The 21,318-nt window shown below is 33.5% G+C and overlaps 2 protein-coding genes across 3 annotated transcripts; both read left to right on the top strand.

Annotated features, from left to right (window-relative positions):
* The first annotated feature begins 232 nt into the window (after window positions 1-232).
* LOC105798151 (probable WRKY transcription factor 3) lies at window positions 233-3,047 on the top strand. Its single transcript, XM_012628089.2, has 4 exons — window positions 233-678; window positions 1,273-1,946; window positions 2,028-2,183; window positions 2,509-3,047. Exons 1-4 carry the CDS (start codon window positions 268-270, stop codon window positions 2,792-2,794), a joined length of 1,527 nt encoding a protein of 508 aa, XP_012483543.1. The 5' UTR covers window positions 233-267; the 3' UTR covers window positions 2,795-3,047.
* A 13,737-nt stretch (window positions 3,048-16,784) lies between these two features.
* LOC105798150 (cyclin-dependent kinase C-2 C) lies at window positions 16,785-20,750 on the top strand. Of its 2 annotated transcripts, XR_008188588.1 has the most exons (10): window positions 16,785-17,536; window positions 17,718-18,002; window positions 18,137-18,454; window positions 18,550-18,777; window positions 18,856-18,953; window positions 19,024-19,129; window positions 19,212-19,733; window positions 19,831-19,913; window positions 20,002-20,104; window positions 20,505-20,750. XR_008188588.1 is itself a non-coding variant. In XM_012628088.2 (9 exons), exons 1-9 carry the CDS (start codon window positions 17,147-17,149, stop codon window positions 20,510-20,512), a joined length of 2,070 nt encoding a protein of 689 aa, XP_012483542.1. In that variant the 5' UTR covers window positions 16,787-17,146; the 3' UTR covers window positions 20,513-20,750. The 2 variants fall into 2 exon arrangements, 1 of the variants encoding a protein (XP_012483542.1); XM_012628088.2 differs by lacking the exon at window positions 20,002-20,104 and having other exon boundaries at window positions 16,787-17,536; window positions 19,831-19,945.
* The last annotated feature ends 568 nt before the right edge of the window (window positions 20,751-21,318 follow it).

The raw sequence follows: 21,318 nt of genomic DNA, 5'->3' as shown, positions 1-21,318 counted from the left end.
GTAATTAATTCATCGTGAAAGCCTATGTAGCATAACCAAATTATTATTTTAAAATGTCATTTTCAGTTCTCCGCTTTAGACTTTCACTCAAAGATGAAGATAACACGAAACTCTCAGAAGAACCAACCAATCTCTACAACAACAATAATAATAATAATAATAATAATAATAATAATAATAATAATGCAGAAAAAAGAAGAAAAATACAATCTTGATATATATAAAGAGAAAAAGAGGTGGAAAAGAAAGAAGATAGAGGAAAAAACAATGGCAGCAGAGCAAGGAAAAAGATCAAAGCTATCAGCTCCAACATATCCCACTATAACTTTGCCACCTAGACCACCCATTGATGGCTTATTTCAATCAGGTTCTGGGTTAAGTCCAGGACCTATGACACTGGTTTCAGCTTTTTTCTCTGACCCTGACTCAACAAATAGGTCTTTTTCTCAGCTTTTAGCTGGTGCCATGGCTTCACCTGGAGCTAAACTGCCTTACAATCCCATGGATGATTCATTTATGGAAGTGGGTTTTGAAAATGGAGGTGAAAAGAATTCTGGGTTTAAACAAAATAGACCTTTGAATTTGGGTGTTGGTAATTCTCCTTGGTTCACTGTGCCTCCTGGGTTAAGCCCTTCTGGTTTGCTTAACTCTCCTGGTCTCTTTTGCTTATCTCCTCAGGTAATTTGACTTCTTGTTTTTTTTTTTCTTCTTTTGAAGTTGACTTGATTTTTTGATGTTTTAATTATGGGTTTTTCTTTTTTCTTTTGTGTGTTAATAGAAATTAAGGTAAATGATTTGGGTTTTTTTTGTAGTATCTTGGAATTTCCATGCAGTTTTTAGCTAAATGATTAAGGTAATTGATTTGGGTATTTATAGTAACTTGGATTTCAATGCAAATTTTGTTGTTTTTTAGCATCTAATGATTAAAGGATTGCTTAAGATTATGCTCTTTCAATCATATGTTGCTTTTGTTTTTCATTTTATGAACATGAGTATGAGACATATCACTTTCAAATGATGGTTCAAAAACATGAAAAAGCTTTTGAAAAATTCATCATATTCATGTTGGATATATACTCGTATCGAGTTCGATTAACATGGGGATAATAATACTGAATCTTAAATTCATTCATTGAGAACTTGTTCGGATTGATTACCATTCCATGTTTACGGTCTAAATCCGGATTTGAATTATGAGTCTTTAGATGTTTGGATTGAAACTTCTTTTGATGATGATCAGTTAATTGAACTTCCGTTCGATAATTTGTGTAGAGTCCTTTTGGAATATCGCACCAGCAAGCATTGGCACAGGTTACGGCTCAAGCTGCTCTAGTGCAATCTCATGTACATGCGCAACCGGAATATCAAACTTTGTCTGCTGCAACTTCTTCGGAACCATCGATCCCTCCTTCATCTGCCAATCCTGAAGAAACTTTGCAGCGGATGCTTTCTTCAGACCCTCAAAGTTCTGCAATGGAATGCTTGGAAGCTTCTCAATTCGATAAAAAAAGTCAGCCTTGTGTTGCTGTCGATAAACCGGCCGAGGATGGTTACAACTGGCGTAAGTATGGACAGAAGCAAATTAAAGGTTGTGAGTATCCGCGGAGCTACTATAAATGTACACATCCGAGTTGCCCTGTCAAAAAGATAGTCGAGCGTTCTGCCGAGGGCCTAATAACTGAAATTATATACAAAAGCACACATAATCATGAAAAGCCTCCACCAAATAAACAACCGAAGGGTGGAAGTGATGGAAATGCAAATTTGCAGGGTAATCTGGAACTAGGTTCTCTGGTTGTAGCTGGAAATTCGAACAACTTAAGTGAAGGGAAAAATCATGAATCAACTCAACCGGTGGAATTACCTGGATTTAGTGATTGTGAGGAAGGATGTGATGAAGAGAGTCGAGAAGAAAGAGATGATGATGAACCAAATCGAAAAAGAAGGCAAGTTTTGAATCAGTTTGTAATTGGTCTCGGAAATTTATAGCTCTTCAATCTGAGAGTGTTTCGGTTTTCTGGCTGCAGGAATAGCACAGGGGAAGCTGCAGTAGTGTTGTCACACAAGACTGTCACGGATGCAAAAATTATCGTGCAAACAAGAAGTGAAGTTGACCTTTTAGATGATGGCTATCGGTGGCGCAAATACGGGCAGAAAGTTGTCAAAGGGAACCCTCATCCAAGGTACTACAGACTATAATTATGTATACATTTATTTGTCTATGGTTTCAATAATCACTTAACGGCTTGAACTCTGGTGTCGAATGCATTTTCTCCTGACAAACCGAAAACAGCGTTTTATCTGTAATGTCAAACACTTGAACCATTTGAAGAAAACTAAATCTTACACGAAATGATCTGGTCGAGTTAATTTGATATGCTCTGCTGCGATCTTCTTTGTTGTCCTTCTAGTTATATTTGTTTTGCCTTCAAGCTGCTGTATTCGTAATCGCAAGTAGTTTCCCTTCCTTTCGGGATTGTTTCTGATGCATTTGAGTTATTCCAACAGGAGCTATTACAAATGCACGAGTGCAGGATGCAATGTTCGGAAGCATGTGGAAAGAGCTTCATCCGATCCCAAAGCTGTCATAACAACATACGAGGGAAAACACAACCACGATGTCCCAGCGGCCAGAAACGGTAGCCACAACACAGTTAACAACAGTTTGCCTCAACCGAAACAGCAACACGATGCAGTGGCCGAGAAACATTCTTTGCTTCAAGAGATTGATTTCAGAAAAAATGTCCAGGGACCAGCAGTTTTAAGGCTAAAAGAGGAGCAAATAAGAGTGTAAACTTCTCTGTTGAAACCTGTAGAATAACCGGGAATTCGGCTGCCGATTGCAGCCGACTAACCCGCGTATGAAATGAATATGTATTTCCACAACAAAAAAGGGGGTCAAAAGAAAGACAAATCAAATGACAATAACTGCTAATAGACTACACAGTTTTGTATGTTGGAATTCATAAGTTATGTTGTAAAATATACATTGTGTTTTTGTTTAGTAGAAGGATAGAAAAAGAGTTGCAGATTTTAGAGATTTGAAATATGGATTTGTGGAAAGCTTCTGGGTTTTGTTGCTGTCCGCAATTGGCCAGGTTCTCTTGCAGGTTCATTGCAACAGATCTACTTAGATAAATAGTAAATAAAGGATATCCGTCTAAATTCAAAGGTCCGTCAAGTAAAAATATTAAGTTCAAAAAATGGGTTTGGTAAAAAAAATAGCTTTGAGCTCAAATTTGAACATTTTAGGTTGAGTTTGGTCTAGTCTAACCCGTTTTTCTATGTCAAATATATTATTTTATGTTATTTTTATATATTATGTAATTCATAACACAAAAAATTTAAATCTATAATAATATATAATATTATAATATAAATATTAAAAAAATATAAAAATTTCTATAAATTTTTATCAAAAAAATCTAAAAAAATAATACGGGTTGACCTAAAATAAAATTAGATTAGAAATTTATAAATACGGATAGACTTCAATAAAATTTTAAGATCATATTTCAAATCAAGTCGAGTTTAGACATGTTATATCTTATGTAAACTCAACCTAAACCGAAATCGGCCGTGTGATGCGAATTAGGCAAATCAGGCTTACTAAGTCGTAAAGGTGACTTGTGCTTTGCACTAGACTAGTCTAACTTATCCTCCTTTTACCTTTTCTTTTCTTGCTTTATTCAGTTCTTTTCTACTATATATATTAATACTACTTAAACCTTACTTTGATATAAATACAATTTGTTATGTATGTAACTCCATTTTTTAAAAATTGAGAAAAGTGGATTATAACTCAATTAAGAGGCAAAGGCGAAATCTGAGGTTGGTAGGGTCTCGACCCCTCTAAAATAAATTAAAATTTATATTTATAATTATAATTATTTTTTTAAAATGCTATTATTTAAGATTTATTGAATTTTTTTATTTACTGGAATTATTTATGCAAAAAAGGACTTTGAAACTTTAATAAATAATGTACAAAAGTCATAAAATAAAATTTGTTGTCAAAATAAGTTAAAAGTTTAAAATTAATATAGAAAATTGAGAACCGAACTGGCTTATCATGGACAACTTGAAAAATCCCGAAAACCTCAACATAAACAAATCAAACTCGCATTGAACATATAATCCTCCCCATTTCCTAATAATTAAATCAAAAGTACAAATTAGGTAATCGCAAGTAAAATATATTTACAAATACATATTCAAACAATTACAAAATAAAATTAAACTATTACGCAGCACAAACGGACATATGAAATAAAACCAAACTATTACAAAGTATAAATAGATGAAACCAACAAGTGTAGGGTGTAATAGGAAGGCATATTGCATTCCTGAGAAGATATTTTAGGTTCGAACCCCAAATGTGACACTGTTGAGAGGGATAACCACAATTCCCATAATAATTAATTTTCATGAACCATAAAACGGATATAAAGAATAAAAAAATACAAATTGACGAAAAACCGAAATATAACTAAATAAAACCCACATATAATAACTGCAAAATGATAAGACTAAAAATTTATATGAAACAAATATGCCATTTTGACTTGTATCCCACTCTAATAATTTAAAGCCATCTCATTAGGTTTTAACATGTCATTGTGGGTATATTTACACATCAAAAATTTAAAAGTAGAAGTAAATTTAAAAATATTTTATATCAAAATGAAAGAAAAAAATCAATTTTGGGTTTTCAACTTAAATTTTTATTTTTAAATATTTTTCAGAACACATGGCACCATCTCACTATTGTTTGTGAAGTTTTTTTTAAATTAAATTTAAAATATTTTTAAAATTTACATTTACTTTTAATACATACCAATGTCTCCACAATTACATGTTAAAAATTAATGAGATGATTTTAAATTATTCAATGAGATATAAATTAATATGACACACTTGTTTCATAGAATCCTTTTTTCTAGTGAAACTACAAGGGTGATTGAGCTGAGCTTGAATACTGTTAAGTTTGAGTTCGACTCGAGTTGGAGCTCGATTAAAATTGTTTACCAATTTTTATACACAAATGAACTCAAGCTTAGCTTGATATTTAAATTTAGGGTTAATAATATATATTAAGGACAACAATGTAATTTAATACTATAAAATATGAAAATATCGATAAGCCTTGCTTCTAATTTGAGTCATATATTATTAAGCTCAAGCTTGATTTGATAATTACTGAATCGAGTTTAATATTTTTTCGAGTCAAACTCAAGTTGATTATGAGTACCAGTATCTCATTTACACCCCTAAATGATACTAGAAAACCCAATCACAATAATTTACACACGATAAGACTCGAATATCTGGGTTTAAAGATTTATTTAAATACTAAAAGAGTGGAATTATATTTTAGTGATAGTTTCTTTAGAATGAAGCATGGACCCATTAAAAGATGCAACAACAAATCCTTGATAACCTAAACTCTTTAGGATGACTTCAATAATAATAATAATAATATCACCACTTAATCCTCTTAAATGATTAAAATATCAATGAATCAATCATGGAATTTTAATTAGAATCTAAACCCACATTTGTTAAGAGAAAAGTGGAATTGTTGGCCTACAACATCAGTTCCAAGCAATTTATTCTTTTTATAAAGAATTTTGAACCAAAAGAGACAATAGTACAAATATCGAGGTTTGAATTTAATTTGGTAAAATATCTCTTTAGTCCTCTCAATTCCAATATTTAGTAAATTAGTCCGTCTAAAAAAAACTAGAGCAATTTAATCCTTGTCAATTTCGAAAATGAGCTTTTGAGGATAATTAATCAAAACATTAGTGTTTTTCGTCAATTTTATATTATTTTGATTGGTATAATAACAAATTTAACCTTTAAAATGTAAATATTTTCTCTATCTTTCTGTATATATTTTAAGCTAAAGTTGTTGCTATATATTCTTTTGAACTTTTAAAGTTTTATGCATTTTTTATTATTGAAACTAAATTGATGAAATATGTAAATACCAAGGACTTAATTTGTTATTATATGAATCAAAACTATGTACAATTGACGGAAAACATTAATTATCGCGATTAATTGTTCCTAACTGCTCATTTTCAAATTAATTACAATTAAATTGTTTGAATTTTTAAAAGAAGTCAAATTTACTCAATATTAAAATTGAGAGGGACTGGATAGGATTTTTGCCTATTTAAATTTGGAGTATTATTATGTACATTAGTGGTAAAACTGAAAAAAATTATAAATGGGTTTAAGTGGTCGTATGTATTTTATTTATTAGATTTAAATTTTTAATATAGTTTAAAAACATTTTGTAATTTGTAGATTTTTTAAAAATTTCAATAGCAATATAAAGAATAATTATACTTTAAAGTTATAATAGGAATTAATTAAATTAAATTTCAAATTATTATATAACACAAATTATTAAATTAAATTTTTATTATATTTGAACAAGCACTTATGTTTTGATTAGATATAGCTTTTATTTAATTATAAATTAAAATCTTATTTAAGAGGAAATTAAAGGTTAAGCCAAGATGAAGAAAACATAAATATTAGGATAAAAAAGATGTCCCGTTCTTATTGACTTCAAACATATAAATACAGATCCAAGACTTTTACTAGAAAATAAACTTCTATATTTGTACAAAATAAGATTTTTTATACAGAGTAAACTATAAAAAATATAGCCACTAATATAGATAAAGATCTTAGAATATCGTTCCTTTAATTACTGCGCTCATAATGTTGTCTGAAATTTCCTCAATACCCCCCTCAAGTTGGACCATAAAGATTCAAAATGCCCAACTTGCCAAGAAGAAATTGAAATTGATAAGTGTCCAAAGCTTTAGTGAAAATATCAGCAAGTTGGAGAGAAGAACGCACATGAGCTGTTTTAATATTCCCGTTTGGTATCTCCTCACAAATAAAATGGCAATCAACTTTGATGTGTTTCGTATACTCATGATATACAGGATTTACTGCAATATGTAAAGTGGATTGACTGTCACAGTACAAACACATGGAACCAGAATGACCAACACCAAGAAATAGCAACAAATATTTCAACCATTTAAGTTTACAAGCTACAATAGCCATTGACCGATATTCTACTTTGATAGAGGAACGAGAAATTGTCTGTTGCTTCTTAGTTTTCCATGAAACAGGAGATTTACCCAAACAAATAAAATAACTTGTCAATGAGCGCCTTGTCAAAGGACAACTCACCCAATCTGAGTTACAATAAGCTTACAGATTGAGATCAAAATTTGCTCGCAAAAGAATTCCTTGTCCAAGATTACCCTTCAAATATCGTACTACTCACAATGTAGCTTCCCAATGAGCCTTCTTTGGTTGCTACATAAATTGAGCAAGAATATGCACACGATAACTCAATTTAGGTCGTGTAATAGTTAAACAGATTAGTCTTCCTACCAGCTGACGATATTGAGCAAGGTTATGAGCATTCTCTCCTTCTACAAGAGCAAGTTTATGATTTTGCTCAAGTGGAGTTTTCGTTGGCTTAGCTCCCTACAAGCTGACCTCAGAGAAGATATCCAAGGTCTACTTTCGTTGACAGAGAAAAATCCCTTCAGCATTTCTTGCCACCTTTATGCCCCAAAAATATTTTAACTGTCCCAAATGTTAAGAATTAATTCAAAGTAGTGGGTTGTTTAGTTGACCAAGTATCTCGGTAAAATTTTTGTTAGTTCTAGATTTTTAATTTAATTGAATAAGTTGTTAGCTATTTTTGTATTAAGGTAGTTTCTTTGTAAGCCTATAAATATAGGCATTTATGCTTTGTTTTATCAATTTAGTGTTCATTAATAATAGAATAACTTTGATGCATATTGCAATTGTCTCTTTCACGTTTCCTTCTTCAACAAATTTGGCATCAGAGCAAGGTTCGATCTTTTAGGCAATAGAGTGAAAGTTAAGTTTGGGTCCACTGGGTATTTGAGAGGAACACATTTTGAGTCTTTGGAAGACACGAGAGAAGAGAGTGTGTGTTCTTGGAATGGCATTAGCTGGTTTTTCTTCCTCTCAACCACTCATACCCATTTTCAATGGTGAGAAATATGAGTCGTGGAGCATCAAAGTGAAGACATTGCTCAGATCACAAGAGCTATAGGACTTGGTTGAGTACGGGTTTGCTGTCATACTTAAACCTGATGAAGAAGAATTTTCTCAAGAATTGCTGCAACAACCACATCAAATGAAGCATGGTCAATTTTGCAAAAAGAGTATCAATCAAATATTATAGTGGTAAAATTGCAATCACTATGATGTGATTTTGAAACCTTGATGATGAAGAATGGTGAATCAATTGCTATTCTTTGTCATGAACAAGGATAACAGTCAGTCAATTGTGCTCTTAAGGCGAACAAATTTCAGACGAGATAATTGTAACGAAAGTTTTGCGAAGCTTGACAAAAATTTTTGATCATGTTATGCCTATTATAGAAGAATCCAAAGATCTGTCAATTCTTTCTGTTGATGAATTGATGGGGTCTCTTCAATCTCATGAGGCGATAATCATCAGATCAGCAAAAAAGAGCGAAGAGTAGGCATTTCAAGTTAATGAGACATTCACAAATCAAGGCGACAATGACCGTTCAACAAATAATGATCGAGGAATAGGAGAATTTTGTGGTGGTCGTGGTCGTGGTTATGGTAGAGGCAGAAGCAGAGGCAGAGGAATGAATGATGGACAGAGGCAATACAATGAGTAAGGTAACATAAAATATGGCATACAATGTTATCATTGTAACACATATAGGTATATAAAAGTTGATTCCTAGTATAAAGATCAAAAAATTAACTTTGCAGCAGAAAGCGATGAGGAAAACAAGCTTTTTATGGCTTGTATTGATGCTAACCATAAGCCAAGTGATTTGTGGTTTGTGGACAGTGGCTGTTCGAATCATATGACAAGCACCAAATCCTTATTCAAGGTGCTTGATGATTCACAAAAGATAAATGTGCAGCTTGGAAACAAAAGGGAGATGCAAGTTGAAAGAAAAGACACGATAAAAATTTTTACTAGCCATGAAGAAGGAAAAATTTTTGACAATGTTCAATTTGCTCCTGATTTAGGATACAATTTATTGAGTGTTAGACAACTAATGGCTGGTGGATATTCTATCATATTTGATGATGATGCATGTATCATCAAAAATAAAAAGTCAAGCATACAAGTCTATGTCCACATGACTCCAAACAAGATGTTTCCGTTGGATGTTTCAAACAGGGAGAACTTTGTTCCTGTTGCAAGTGCAAAGGATGACTCGAAGCTATGGCATCTGAGGTATGGACATCTCAATATTAAAGGCCTGAAATTTCTAAGTGATAAAGGTATGGTTCTTGAACTACCAAAAATTGGCTCTCTTGATTTGTGTGAGGGGTGCATTTATGAAAAGCAAACTAGGAAGCCATTTCCTATTGGAAAAGCATGGAGAGCTACTGAATCTTTAAAATTAATTCATGTTGATCTATGGGTGGAAGTTGTTACTTCTTGTTGTTCACTGATGATTATAGCCGTATGAGTTGGGTGTATTTTTTAGAAAACAAGTAAGAAACTTATGAAAAGTTCCAGAAATTCAAGGCTATAGTGGAGAACCAAAGCGGCTGCCATATCAAAATTCTTCTCACAGATCGAGGAGGAGAGTTCGTGTCCAAAGAGTTCAATCTGTTTTGTGAAGACAATGGCATCCATAGGGAGTTAACAATTCCTTACACTCCAGAGCAGAACGGTGTTGCTTAGTGAGAGAACCGAACTATTGTGGAGATGGCGAGAAGCATGTTATAAGCAATGGGACTTTCAAATCAATTTTAGGCAGAAGCTGTGGCAACATCAGTATATTTACTGAATCTCTCGCCAATAAGGGCTGTCATGAACAAAACTCCATATGAAGCTTGGTGTGGTAGGAAACCCAATGTAAGTCATTTAAGAATTCTTGGGCGTGTTGCTTATGCTTTGGTAAATTCTCATGCTCGTAAAAAAATTGATGAAATATCTAAACAATGTATTTTTATTGGTTATTATACTCAATCCAAAACATATAGATTGTATAACCCTCATAGTGGAAATTTTTCAAGTAGAAGAGATGTAGTATTTGATGAAAATGCAAGTTGGGATGTGATTGTAGAGCAGGTACATCAGGAGATTTCTTTTCCCATTGAAGATTTTCAGATGAAAAACAAGAGTTGGCATCAACATCTACAACACTTGAAGAGTTTTCTAAAGAACCAATTCCACTAAGGAGATCAACAAGGGTCAGAAAGTCGAATCTGAAATATACTGATGACACTTATGCATCCTGTCAATTTGGTTTAGCTATTTCAAATCCTCTGTATTATAAAAAAGCTGCTGATAAGGAATAATGGGAAAAGGCGATGATGGAGGAGATAAAGTCTATCGAAAAGAATGAAACTTGAGAGATGGTCGACTTGCCAGAAGAAAAAAATGCAATTGGTTTGAAGTAGGTATTCAAGAAAAAATTTGGTGCAGATGGAAGCATCCAAAAGTATAAAGCTCGTCTTGTGGCAAAAGGTTATGCACAGTAATATGGTGTTGATTTAGAAGAAACCTTCTCACTGGTAGCTCGGTTCGAAATGGTGAGGATTGTTATAACGTTGGTTACACAATTGTAATAGCATGTTTGTCAAATTGATGTCAAATTAGCATTCCTCAATGAAGATCTACAAGAGAAGGTTTATGTAGCACAACCAGAAGGTTTCATAGAGAAGGGTAACAAAACAAAGGTGTACAAGTTGAAAAATGCGCTATACGGATTGAAGTAGGCCCCTCAAGCATGGTACAACAAGATCGATGGGTATCTTCAAAAGAAATGGGTACATGAGAAGTGAGAATGAGCCTACATTGTATGTGAAAAAGGAAGGTAAAAATGATTTCATCATTGTTTGTCTTTATGTTGATGATATCATTTATACTAGTTCCTCTAACTTTCTTATTGATAAGTTTAAGTCTCAAATGATGAATGGATTCGAGATGTCGGATATGGGTTTATTGCATTATTTCCTTGGTCTTGAAGTTCATCAAGCTGAAGATGGAATCGTTATCTCACAAAGAAAATATGCCAAGGATCTTCTCAGTAATTTTGGCAAGCTTAATTGCAAGCCTGCAACTAGACCCATGAATATCAATGAGAAATTACAACTAGAACATGGAGAAGAAATGATAGATGCAAGGAGGTTCAGAAGCTTGTTTAGAGGTTTAATTTATTTGACACACTAGGTCCGATATTGCATTTCCTATTGGTGTTATTTCTAGGTTTATGCAGCAACATTCAAAGGTTCATTATGGAGCAGCAAAACGGGTCTTGCAGTACATTGCTGGAACTTTGGAGTATGGCATTTGGTACTCAAAATCTTTAAATTTTAGATTGTGTGGGTTCACAGACAGTGATTGGGCAAGTTCTTTAGATGATAGAAGAACTGTATCAACAAATGTCCATTCTAGGTTTAGGGGTGATCACATGGAGTTCTAAAAAGCAAGCTACAATAACATTGTCAACCTCAAAGGCTGAGTATGTAGCAGCAACTGCAGCAGCTTGTCAAGCTATTTGGCTAAGGAAAGTGTTAGCCGATCTTCAACAAGAGCAGAAATGTGCAACAGAGATATTTTGTGACAACAAATCAACTATCTCCATGACAAAGAATCCAACATTTCATAGCAGAACAAAGCACATCGATATTCGTTATCATTTCATTCGTGATTTGGTAGCAAAAGAGGAGATATCTTTAGAGTATTGCAGCACCCAAGAGCAGCTAGCAGATGTGTTAACAAAGGCTTTGTCAAATGAGAAGTTCAACTATTTTAAAAGTCTACTTGGTGTCTGCAACTTTGAATTAAGGGAGAGTGTTGAGAATTAATTCAAAGTAGTGGGTTGTTTAGTTGACCAAGTATCTCGGTAGAATCTTTGTTAGTTCCAGATTTTCAGTTTAATTGAATAAGTTGTTAGCTATTTTTGTGTTAAGGTAGTTTCATTGTAAGCCTATAAATATAGGCATTTATGATTTGTTTTATCAATTCAGTGTTCACCAATTATAGAATAACTCTGATGCATATTGTAATTGTCTCTTTCACGTTTCCTTCTTCAACACCAAATACTTCATATAGAAACAACTACTCAAATACTCCTTAAATTGTTGCATAATCTTGACATCATTACCTGAAATAATGAGATCATCCACAGAGACATGTATTTGTATGTGCTGTTCGCGGAAAGCAAACAATGAATAGTTTGAGTAAGATTGGTGAAAACCAACTCCTTCAAAGAATCTACTAGCTTAGCAAACTAATAGTGTGGTGCCTGATGCAAGTCATACAAAGACCTGTGAAGTTTACACACTTTCCCAAGACTTTCAGATGCAAATTACCTAGTTGCATTTTTATGTAAACTTCCTCGTTCAAACCTCTATACAAGAAATCATTCTGCACATCCATTTGATGTAGTTCCCAGTTCTTTGCAGCAACCATCGCGAGAAAAGTACGTATAGTGGCTATCTTTATGGTGGGAGCATAAGTTTCATGGTAGTTGATACCTTCTTTTTCATTATTGCCAAGAATTACCAGTCGAGTTTTGCACCATTCAATGTTTCCATCTGAATTGTATTTTATTTTGTACACCCACTTACTGCAAATAGCCTTCTTCCCAAGAGGCAAGTCTTCCACTGTCCAAGTCTCATTCTTTTCCAAAGCTTGAATTTATTTTCTCATAGCTTCTTGCTGTCGTTCGTCTCTCACTACTTCATTATAAGAAGCTGGTTCTGAACCTGTAGTAATGCTTGTCAAAAAGGACCAATACTGTAAAGAAAACTTATCATAATTGACAAAATTGGCTATGGGATAAAACATACCTGAGAAAGGCGATTGGAGAGATGAACTCTACGATGAGCTGAATCTCACATTATTTGTCACATAATCCTTCATATGAGTGGATGATTGTTTAATCCTATGTCCTCGACCCAACTGGTATTCTACTAGCACACCCTTTTCTTTTGAATTTTCGATAGCTATGTCTCCAAAATTTTCCTGAGCAATAAGATTGTCTTCAAGAGGTTTCTCATTTCCATACCTCCCGCTCTTCTTCGATAATTTCCCAATCCTTATGCACATTAGGCTCATCTATAATTTTAGTAAAATTATCACTTGCAAACACTTGTGTAGCGTATGGAAAATTTGTTTCTACAAATACATCATCCCTTGAAACTAGATACTTGGAAGCTTCTAAGTAATATATTTTCCATCTTTTCTTGTCGAAAGGGTACCCCACAAAAACACACATACAACTTCTACTGGAAAATTTATCGTTATCCTTAGGTTATTTATGTACATAACAAAGACACCCGAAAGTCCTAATGTGATTATAGGAAAGGGGGCTGTCTAAAGAGAATTTCATAAGGAGTTTTCCCCTAAAAATTGCAAATGGTGTTCGATTGATCAAGTATCCAGTGGTAAGAATACATTCACCCCAAAAATCAATTGGCAAGTGCGCTTGAAACATCAAAGCTCTCGCCACATTAAGTATGTGACGATGTTTTCTCAACATGTCCATTCTATTGGGGAGTTCCTACATAAGAAGTTTGGTGCAATAAGCCATGCTCATCAAAATATTCTCCCAGACACAAATTCGTTGCCATTACCACTCCTAATAGTTTTCACATCCTTTTCAAATTATATTTTAATCATATCAATAAAATTCTTAAGAACACAAGCAATTTCATGTTTTCCTTTCAACAAATAAATCCACCCATCACGAGAACAATCATTAACAATAGTCAAAAAATAATTAGCTCCACAAGAAGTTAAAACTCTACGAGGTCCCCATAAATCACAATGCATTAAATCGAAACAATCTTTAGCTTTATTTTCACTAAAATAAAAACATCTCTCTAGTTTGTTTTGCTCTAAAACAAACATCACAACTTAAGTTATCACTACTTTTACTAGATTTATTTGCTGCAGAAATAAGTTCTAGCACCTTATTCACGGATGACCCATTCTCCTATGCCAAAGATTGAATTTTACAACTTCAGAAGCTTTACAAGCATTTGCCAAAACCACCTCTTTAAGAAAATATAGCCCTCACGTTGTTCACATGTTCCAATTAGCCTCATCGTATTTCGGTCATGTATAGCACATATTTTGTAGTGATTTGCAGCATCAAATTTGAGTCATTAAGAATTTGTAAAACTGAAATCAAATTGTATTTTAAATTAGGCACAAAAAGAACATGTTGCAACTTCAATCCTCCTCTAAGATACACTATTCATTCTTTTAATGTCAGACAAATCTCTCTGACAAGCCTTTATGCCAGTCATATGATGGGAAGCCCCTGAATCTATTATCCAAGAAATAATTCCTTGCTTACCAATCAACATTTCATTAGATATAGTCTTCTGTGAACTTAAAATTCCCAGAAAAGTGCTCCATTGTTCATTATTCAAACCACTAAGCCCTTTCCTATCCGAGTCTATGAATCCTCCATGACCACTCACTGTTGCAAATGTTTGAGTGACATTTTCTCGTGGTACACCACCCTTGTCACATCTTCCATCGCCATTATGCTTATGCTCGCTTCCTCGCCCTGTAGCACTAGAGCGAAGTTTATTTCTCCACAAATATAGATACCTTATCAACTAAAAGTAGGTAATCGATTCATGTCCCTCACGGTTTAAATGCAAACAAACCGTAGTTTTATCCCCCTGGATTTTGTCCGCTAGCTTGAAATGCAAAGGTCATGGGGTTGTCTTTCTCTTCTCTTGTTAGCGACATTATCCTTACTCGTTTTTGTTGAAAAACCATTGTACATACCCTATTAAGATTGGGAAATGGGTCTGTACTTAAGATATTAGTGCGCATAGTACTATAGTGTTCTTCATCCAAGCCTATCAGAAATTGATAAACTCTTTCTTCCTCCATTTTCTTTTCCAGCTCACTAGTGAGATTGCATATGCATCCACCACAATTACACAATGGTATTTTGTCATAATTATTTAGTTCATCCCATATGATTTTAAGCTTTCCATAGTAATTGACTATGGTCTGTCCATCCAGTTTATAGTTTGTCAAATTTGACCTTAATTGCTACACTCTCGGTCCATTCCCAATGGAGAAGTTTGCCTTATGTCCTTCCATAGATCTCTTACATTCTCCACAAGAGAAATAGTTGAACCTAAAGAGGGTTCAATGGTGTTAAATACCCAATGAAAAAGCATGGAATTGACTATCCACCAATCTTTAATTTTCGGTGAATCATCTACTAGTTGTTTCACAATTCCATTAATGAAACCATACTTCTTTTTGGCCATCAACGCAGTCTGCACTACTCGTGCTCACTCTTCATAATTTTCTCCCTTCAACTACACCTAAGTAATTATGTTGCCTGGATTGTCGTTGGGGCTCAAAGTGTAAAGACTGAAAGTTTTCTTATCAGAACCAATAATCCTTCATCTTTAAGAGCCATCGCTCTGGTACCATGAAGAAAACAAAAATATTAGGATAAAAAAGATGTCCTCATTATTATTGACTTCAAACATATAAATACAGATCCAAGACTCCTACTAGAAAATAAATTTTATATTTGTACAAATTAATATTTCTTATAAAGAGTAAACTACCAAAATACAACCACTAATATAGCTAAATATCCTAGAATATCGTTCCTTTAATTGTTGCAATCGATTATATTGTTTGAAATTTCATCAACACAATATTTGAGAATAAAATTTTATCTAAATAAGGTAATAATTTTAGATTATTATCGTAGCATTGAAAAAAATATTATTCTTATTTTTGAAAGTATATGTACTCAATGTCACATGTCTATGGTAATTGAGGATGTAATAAAATTTATTTTGTGGAATATAAATAATGGGGAGTCAAAATACATATTAATATATGAAATTAAAAAATTAAATCTTATTAATTTTTAATTTAAAAGTTTTCGTTCAAACATTGACAATATTAGTAATTTTTTATTAAAATTTATGAACTTGGCATATTAATTAGGTTGCCATCATATGACATGATATATGATTGACAGGAAAGTAAATATGTTACATTGACAAATTCTGAAGGAAACTATTAACAGGTAAAGTATCATGGAGGCCCCTGTATTAGGAATCATATTGCATTTTGCCTTCTTTACTCAAAAAATAGACAAATTAGTCCTTGTACGTTAAACCGAAAAGCGAATTGGTCATTTCTATTAAAAATTTCATCTATTTGTATTGTTAAGAACTGACATAATTGACAAAATAATCAAACAATGACTTGTGGCATACATGTGTACCTCATGCTAATAAAGTACATGATTAGTTTGTAACATCAGAAATGGATAAAATTTTTAACAAAAGAATCAATTTGATCTTTGATCTAATATACATTGACTAATATACCTATTTTTTTATTGGATGGAGCAAAATGCAATTCGACCTCTAGTACAAAGGCCTCTATAGTACTTTTACCACTACTAAGAACGAATGGTAATGATTGGACAAATATTTTTAAACAGAAAAAAGTAGGAGAATTGAATTTTTTTTTAACTTTTAAAGTAGAGGGATTAAATCTCAAATTTTGTAAAAGTACAAGCACTAATATGATATTTTAACCAATCTAACAGCCCAAGTTTTAAATATTAAATACACGTAAATACTCCCATGATGGTTTGATAAACCAAATCAACAAACAGAAAACAAATAATAATAATATAACAGACAAAAAAACAAAACAAGAAAACAAGTAATGTTTTTTTTTTTGTAGCTTTTGCAAAAACAAGAAAACCTGTAAATTCTATTATGGACCCACGAATCTCTCTCTCATTTTTCTTTCCTTTTTTTCTTTGGTAATTCTTACGTTCCCTCCGCAGATCTCGCAACTAAACACCAAGACAGAGAAGAAGAAGAAAAAAACAGAACAATATCTGTTTTTTCTTTCTTTCTTTTTCTTTTCTCCCCTCTGTTTTTCTTCTTGGTAACTCTGTTTTGTTTTATTTCTCCTTCATTTTTCCCCAGGTTAAAATGGTTCAACTTTTGTTCTAATGTGGGAATGATTTACCATTTTTGACCCAGACCTGTTTTTCTTGATCTGGGTCAATCTTGGTTTTTTTTTTTTCGAGCTGAACAAATGGGTTGTATTACCTCCAAACATGGCGGCGGTAGACCGGTGACAGATTCCCCTGTTCCAGTGGTTCGTAAAAACGGCCATGGTTTTACATTATCATCTTCATCATCGAAACATCAACCTGAGAGGTTAGAGGTTGATAAAGATGATGAGAAATTGGGTGAAAATGGTAAAATTATTAACCCAAAGAAAAGCAGAGATTTGAGGAAATCTAAAAGGGATGGTTCAGGGAGAAAGAGCGGTTCTTTTAGCTTCAAACTTGGCTTTTCTCAAAGGTTTGTGGAGGCTGAACAAGTCGCCGCCGGTTGGCCTGCTTGGCTTAGCTCTGCCGCTGGTGAAGCCGTTCACGGTTGGGTTCCTTTGCAGGCTGATGCTTTTGAGAAACTCGACAAGGTTTTTAATATTTCTCAAATTTCAATATATTCAAAATGGCTGTCAAATTATGATAGAGTTATCCAAAATATTATTGCATGAACCCACTAAACTAAATTCCGGGTTCGGTTTCTCTTTCAAGTTCGCCATTTGCTTAGCTTGAGAGTACAAACACTTCATTTCCCTTTTAATGTTCATGCAGATCGGACAAGGCACGTACAGTAACGTGTTCAAAGCACGCGAAGTCGAAACCGGAAGGTTGGTTGCTTTGAAGAAGGTGCGGTTCGACAACTTTCAACCCGAAAGCATTCGGTTTATGGCTCGAGAAATAACGATCCTACGTAGGCTGAACCATCCTAATGTCATGAAATTAGAAGGGGTGATCACATCAAGGTTTTCAAGTACTATATACCTTGTATTTGAGTACATGGAACATGATCTTGCTGGTTTATCATCTTGTCCTGATATCAACTTCACTGAGGCTCAGGTATGTTTCTGCAACTTGTAGCTGTAACATAACCTCTATACGAATAACGAATGACTCAAATAGGATCCATTAACATTGAGTTTGATTGCTCGAATGTTTAAGAAGTTCAGTTTAGATTTCCCATTATTGTGTAGGTGAAATGCTATATGAAGCAGCTATTAATGGGGTTAGAGCATTGCCATTTGCGAGGTGTAATGCATAGAGACATCAAAGCATCCAACATATTGGTGAACAATCAAGGAATTTTGAAGTTAGGGGATTTCGGATTAGCAAACATCTTAACTTCAAAGAACAAAAACCAGTTAACTAGCCGAGTCGTCACTCTCTGGTATCGCCCACCCGAGCTTTTGATGGGATCTACAAGTTATGAAGTCTCGGTGGATTTATGGAGTGTTGGTTGTGTTTTTGCTGAAGTTCTTATGGGGAAACCTATTCTTAAAGGCAGAACTGAGGTGAATTTTTCTCTAGCGTTCGTGTTTAGGACTCGGATATGAATTTCACTCATGCATAAGTCCGAGTAACGTACCTTTTTTTTATTGTTTTGCAGGTTGAACAACTGCATAAAATCTTCAAACTATGTGGTTCACCACCAGATGAGTACTGGAAAAAAATGAAGCTTCCTCATTCGACCATGTTTAAACCCCAACATCCTTACGAAAGTTGTCTCCAACAAAGGTGTAAAGACATCCCTTCAACTGCATTGGACTTGTTGGAAATCCTTCTTTCTGTTGAACCCCATAAGCGTGGAACTGCATCTTCATCTCTCATGTCCGAGGTAAACCTCCGTTAATGGATTCCACTTTCGGTTTCTTGAAATGTTCTATCACCTGTTTCTAACTTCTCTATCTTTCAGTATTTCCATACGAAACCCTTCCCTTCCGACCCTTCAAGCTTGCCCAAGTATTCGCCTAATAAAGAAATCGATGCCAAACAGCGAGATGATTTGCGAAGGTGAATAAAGTTCTAATGCATGATTTTGTTTCATTGTGTATCAGTTTTTTATTGTTCATCAAAATTTCAGGAAGAAGTTAGGAGGAGTTAGAGATCCAGGAGTGACAAGAAAAACAAGAAGACCACGTAAAACATTGCAGGAAGCTAACAATCTCAATAAAACAATAACGAAGGAGGTCTCTGCAATTCTCAACACGGACGTTGGTTCAGTCAGGCATTAGCACAAACACCTAATGCTCATCCATTTTGTATATGCAGGACCTACGGGATAATGCTCGATTCGGTGGCAAAAACCAGGGAATTACTGCAAATAATCCGAAACCCAAGGATGGAATTGTTCATCTGAATCAACCGGCGTTCGATACAAGATCGGAGACATCTCAATTGACAACGATGTCACAAGGCGATATTGTCACCGCTCCGCCACCGGTAATCACTGGATCCAACAGCTTTTCATGGGCGAAGAAACGGAAAGATGCGAAATCTACGCTTTCTTATAACCAACCTAGTTCGATCAGTCAAATCAGTGATCAAGATTCATCGAGCTTCATCTTCTCAAATACGAACAACATTTTCAATTCATCTACACAAGAGAACCAAAATGTTTCTGAAGGTGTTCATACTGATTCTAGGAAGCTCAAAGCCGCAGACGGATCAGAAAAGCTTGATTTTTCTGGTTTAATTGATCAACAAGCACAAAACAAGTTTGAGAAATCAGATTTCTTTGACGCCATTGATGGGTTTCGTCATGAAGAAATGATGACTAAACACAATAACAAGGTAAAGATTCAATTTCAACAATCATCCATAATTCTCATTGATGAACATATTGTTTAGATATTTTTGAGATTAATTAATCTGGGTTTTTAATCATCAGTTGAAAGTTGGGTGTTCGGGACCATTAGTCTTTGAATCCGATCAAGTTGATGAACTCCTACAAAGGAATGAAAACCATATCCGGTTAGCAGCTCGAAGAACAAGATTTGATAAAGGTAATTTAGGGCATAATATAAAATAAATTAATCTAAATTTAATTTTATCATTGCAGCATTGAGCTCGTGTTCAAATAGCTTGAGTTATCAAGCATGATGAATTCCAAGGATAACCGTGCTAAAAGTCGGATTGCATTTTACCCCTCTACTTAAAATTGGGTAAATTTATCTTAACATATTAGATAAAAAAGTAAACTAGTTATTCTATTAAAAATTTCATCTACTTCTACAGTTAAAATTGGTTTATGACATTCCATATGTGACTGTTTAGTTATTCTATTAACCTCGCCAGTTTCTAAAAATAAAAAATGGATGAAATTTTTAATAAAAATGGTTAATTTACTCTTTGATCTACTTCGTCTTTTTTTAAGTAAAAGGAGCAAGATGTAATCGGACTCTTTATACGATATTTTTACCAAATTCAGATATTATAATATTTGGATATATAGTTCATTTAAAAATGAGTCAAAGCCGAGTAATTTTGATTTTTATCTCGAATCAAAGTTAATTTTTTTGAAAATGAAGCTCAACCTAACACGAAATATTTTGGTTTTGGCAGAGAAATGAAGCAAAAGGGTTACCGTTATCTTTCAAGGGAAAAGCTTTAGGCATAGAGAGCAAGAAGGGGGTTGAAGTTTGAAGCAAGCAAAGCTTGAATTTAATGATGATATTGCCATTTGACTTATTTTATATGCCAAAAATTCAATTGTATAAAGAAAAAAGAAAAAAGAAAAAAGAAAAGAGATTGTATATTCAATATTGAGCTATGATTTTATAAAATTGAATCCTTCAAATGACCAACAAATTTTGATTTTGATGTGATGATTTGGAACATGTAATGCAAGTTTTAATTGTTAAGGAAAATTTAAATTAATCTTTTTAATTTAATTTCAATCTAAGGGTAATCTTTAATTTTTAAGGCTTGTTTAGCTAAATAATCCGTAATCGTTTATTCTTATTCTTACGCACGCTCTCTTTTTTAAATTTTGGTTATGATAATTATTGGGTAAATTATTTTTAAGTCCTTAAGCTTAAAGTCAAAAAGTAAATTTGGATTATTTAATTTGAGTCCCTTAATATGTTTTTAAATTAAAAAAAGAAACGCCGACAAAAGGGACACGCTACACCATTTAAGTGGGTCATATGTTCCACCACGTCAGAAACTAACACCGTTAGAGGGAAATATATGTGAATAAAAGTTCATGTATCACATTAGACAAATTGAAAGTACAAGTACCATAATGAAATTTTGTTAAAGTGCATGGAGATTTTATGTCATTATCTCTTATTTATTTTCACTATTTAAAACGTATATAAAAATTAAATTAAATTATATTTTATGTATCGTTATGTTAAATTATATAAATATCATT

The sequence above is a fragment of the Gossypium raimondii genome, chromosome 9 (assembly GCF_025698545.1).
Source record: "Gossypium raimondii isolate GPD5lz chromosome 9, ASM2569854v1, whole genome shotgun sequence".
NCBI lineage: Eukaryota > Viridiplantae > Streptophyta > Magnoliopsida > Malvales > Malvaceae > Gossypium > Gossypium raimondii.
This window is presented reverse-complemented; position numbering and strand designations above follow the sequence as displayed.